General features: G+C 53.0%; 1 protein-coding gene across 1 annotated transcript in view; it reads right to left on the bottom strand.

Moving 5' to 3' along the window:
• Nucleotides 1-529: 529 nt before the first annotated feature.
• Nucleotides 530-3,551, bottom strand: part of PRKAG3 (protein kinase AMP-activated non-catalytic subunit gamma 3) — a 6,885-nt gene continuing 3,863 nt past the window's right edge. The window contains exons 6-13 of the mRNA XM_003784946.2: nucleotides 3,314-3,372; nucleotides 3,147-3,192; nucleotides 2,880-2,934; nucleotides 2,551-2,677; nucleotides 2,243-2,408; nucleotides 1,398-1,435; nucleotides 1,077-1,223; nucleotides 530-769 (exon numbers count right to left, since the gene is read on the bottom strand). Of these exons, the coding sequence (XP_003784994.1) occupies nucleotides 653-769; nucleotides 1,077-1,223; nucleotides 1,398-1,435; nucleotides 2,243-2,408; nucleotides 2,551-2,677; nucleotides 2,880-2,934; nucleotides 3,147-3,192; nucleotides 3,314-3,372 (755 nt within the window). The 3' untranslated portion in view covers nucleotides 530-652. The remainder of the gene's footprint in view (nucleotides 770-1,076; nucleotides 1,224-1,397; nucleotides 1,436-2,242; nucleotides 2,409-2,550; nucleotides 2,678-2,879; nucleotides 2,935-3,146; nucleotides 3,193-3,313; nucleotides 3,373-3,551) is intronic.

Here is a 3,551-nt window from a genome sequence, read left to right as displayed (position 1 = left end):
CATGGAGGGGAAGTTGACTTTCCAGGAGGGGAGTTTTACCATCCAATGCCAAGTAGGTGGCTTGTGTCCCATCCTTCAAGGTCCTAGCAAACATGCTACCAGGAACATGCCTGAGATCCTATCAAATTTACTGAGATGAGCACTTAGGTAGAAGCTCCTTCCTTTAAACCTTAGTTCTTCCTGAGGATGGAAATACCATTCCACAAAGGTTTGTATAGCTTGCTTCCTTCTAATGGCATTCCCAACAGGTGAGAATTGATTGTGAGGGAACAGAGAAATCTTCCCAAATGGCCTGAAGTCATACTGCCACCCTAGCCTCTAGGCCAGCCTTTGTCCACCCCTCCTAGGAGGGCTTCTGTCATCTCAGATCAGAGTGGGACAAAGTGATGGCTTATAAGTCCTTATACATGTTTTCTTGGGACTGCTCCACTATGAGCTGGGTCATTTCCATTCTTGGGGTGTTTCAATGCAAGATCTGGGGAGCTGGAAATACTGAGGGGCCGATGACATTAGTGCAGGCCAGAACCTACCTGAACCAGACCTGAACCAGCAAAGGGGTAAGGGGAAGATGAAGGCCAGCCCCTGGCTCCCTTCACTGGCTTCATTGGCTTCCGAGGATGGAGGTGGCGTGGGAGTGAGGACCAGAACATTCTCAGGCACTGAGGGCATCGATTCCAGCAGGGCTGAGCACAATTGCCTGAAGGATGTCGGAGAGTGAGACCACGCCCAGGAGATGCTGAGTCTCATCCACTAGCACCAGCCGGTGTACCTGTGGGTCCACAGTGCTTAGTGAGGGGGCAGAGGCAGCTAATGAGACTGGTACCGAGAATCAGGGGAAATAACCTGACATGGTGGGGAGAAGAAGAGTGTCTCCTAGGAACACAATCAGGGACAACTGTGACCATAGGTGGCTGTGGCCATTGACATGGGGACTGATGGACAGCACCAGGTACAGACCAGACCAGTGTGGACATTGGGAGTTGGTCATGAAATCGGCCAGGTGCCCGATATTTAGGGATGGCTGGAGCCTTGCAGGACTGGGCCATGTGTTCTGGGGGCATGGAGGCCCTGGGTACCTGCTCCCGCACAATCCTGTCGATCACTTCCCCCAGGCTGTCATGGGGCTGGCAGGAAAGGACTCCCTCCAGACACACTGTCCTCTGTCTCAGGGCTTCTCCCACACTCATGTCTAGGCGGTTGTAGGTTTGCTGTGCAGCCAGGTGCTGGGAGAGGGAGAGAAACAGGACTCTTAGTCACTCCCTTGTCCACACTCCAACCCCACAGATATTACCCCTACATACTTGTCAAGGTCCCCCTTGATCTATGGATACCCCCCCCCACCAGTCCCCATATCCTCAGCCTCCCTGCAGGACCCCCAGTTCCCCATAAACACTTACAATCACATCAAAGCGGGAGTAGAGGCCCACGACCTGACCTGCAGGGGGTGGTGGGTGGCAGGGAGAGACAGGGAAGAGGGTCAGATCAGAACCAGGGTGCTGTACAGTGGGCCTGGGCTGTGGGTTTTATAATGAGGCATCAGGCTGTCACTACCAGAACCCAAGTATCAAACTTAGCATCACAGAGCATGAGACAACCTCACATCATGCCTCCTGAGGAGATGCAACGTGCTAACATGGCATCACCTGTGAACATGTTGCATCACCTGTGAAATATTCTAGCCTCCAAGGCATAGCCTGAATCTCATTAAGCCTTCAGATCTAACTTCCAGTTTACAGGAAACACAGGAATGGAGGAACAAGGTCAAGGCTGACATTAGAAAGCAAACAGAAATCTGGAAGTAGAGAATCCTATAGGACAACTCACCCAGGGTTTTCAAGTCACTGAAGCTATGCAAATTAGGGGGGAGTAGAACTGTTCTAGATTTAAAGAGGCTTAAAGGACAAAAGACAGAATACAAAATATGGACTTCAATTGCATCCTATTTAGGGCAAATCAATGTTAAAATTTATATATTTCCGAGGAAATAAAGAAATGAGAGTAAAGATTGCATATTAGACTATACTATTCATCGTTTTGTTAGGTGGTGTGGAAAAAACACGTATTTTAAGAGAGGCACAGAGAGGCTAAGTAACTGGTTTCAGAGCAGGCAGAGCCCTCTAACCCCCACCTCTCCCTGGGCCCTCACTGTATGCTACACAGACCCCTGACCTCTCCATGTCCTCCCCATGAAGCTCTTCCTCCCCCCAGCCCAGCCAGAGCCTCTCATCCTGGGTGCAGATACCACATTCGTTGACCACGGGCAGCGCAGACACGCGCCGGTCCACAAAGATGTCCAGTGCTGTCAGGACAGGTGCTGTCTCCAGTACCACTGCCAAGTCTCGGAATGTGCCAATGCCCAAATCTTGGATAGTGCGGTAGAGGAAAGAGGGCCGAGGCAGCAGGGAACCCTGGTTGGGATGGGGATGAGTAGAGATCAGGGGCCCAGCAGCCCCAAGAAGGCTGCTAGCTCCTCCCTCCCCACTCTTAGGTTGACAATTTCTCAGCCCCTCTAGTCACCTCCCCCCTCTTCCCACTGGGGCCCAGGCTCACAAAGATGTGCAGGAACTTGAGCAGCCGCTTGTGTGTGAGGATGTGAAGTACATCGCCTGAGACTGGGTCCAGGACAGGCAGCCGATGGATCCGGTTTTTGATGAGAGCATAGACAGCTTCAAACAAGCTGTGGAGGTGGGAATACTGAACCTGGGGGCAGCCTGGGAAGAGACTCCTGTCATCCCATTCTCCAGAAAAGGAGGACAAGGCACCAAGACTGCCTTGCCTGTGTGTTGTGTGGGGTGAGGAGGCAAGTTCAGTGCTGAGTGGGACTAGGGAAGGGGACAGTGGGAGGAAGAGGCCCAGGTATGTGTGTTGGGGGTGCTTACCTGTCATTGGGAGATATGGAGACCAGAGGCTTGAAGCAGCCTTGCAGGTAGATCTCTGCAGAAAAACCAGAGCTGGTTAGGCCAAGAGAGCTGGCCACCTTGCCTCACCCTACACCCCAGATTACTTCCCTTCCCTCAGGCACTCAGAGGCTCCCTATTCCTCCCTCCTTGTTCCATCCAAGAAGCCCCCACTGCCCATCCTCTATCTCAGGCCCTTAGCCCACCCTTACCCGCTCAGCCCCTTTCTGGTACCCTTTCCCTTCTCACCCCGCCAGGTCTCGATCTTATGTTCTTCAATTTCATAGATCTGGACCTAGGGACATAGACAGGACTTCAGGAGTTACACATGGGCCCCTCAGGCACCAGGCTCCACGAAGACTCCCCTCTGCCCCAGCCCATCTGGGCACCCACAGGCCTCCCAGCCCGCTCCTCACCAGTGGGGACCTATAGTAGCGATGCAGCACCAAGATGAAGTCTGTGATGGTCAGCATCCCTGCGGGGTTGGGAGAAAGATCAGCCCAAAGCAGGGATCAGACTCCTTTCCCACTCTGCCAGTGTGCTTGCACTGAGACAGCAGAGACTGTGGGATGAGGATGCTGGAGCAGCCCCTCCCATGCCTGAGAAATGGGGCTCTCCCTTGTGTTCCCCTCCAATTTCTCTCTCTCTCTCTCT

The sequence above is a fragment of the Otolemur garnettii genome, unplaced genomic scaffold (assembly GCF_000181295.1).
Source record: "Otolemur garnettii isolate 467f Iridium unplaced genomic scaffold, OtoGar3 scaffold00013, whole genome shotgun sequence".
NCBI classification, from domain to species: domain Eukaryota; kingdom Metazoa; phylum Chordata; class Mammalia; order Primates; family Galagidae; genus Otolemur; species Otolemur garnettii.
This window is presented reverse-complemented; position numbering and strand designations above follow the sequence as displayed.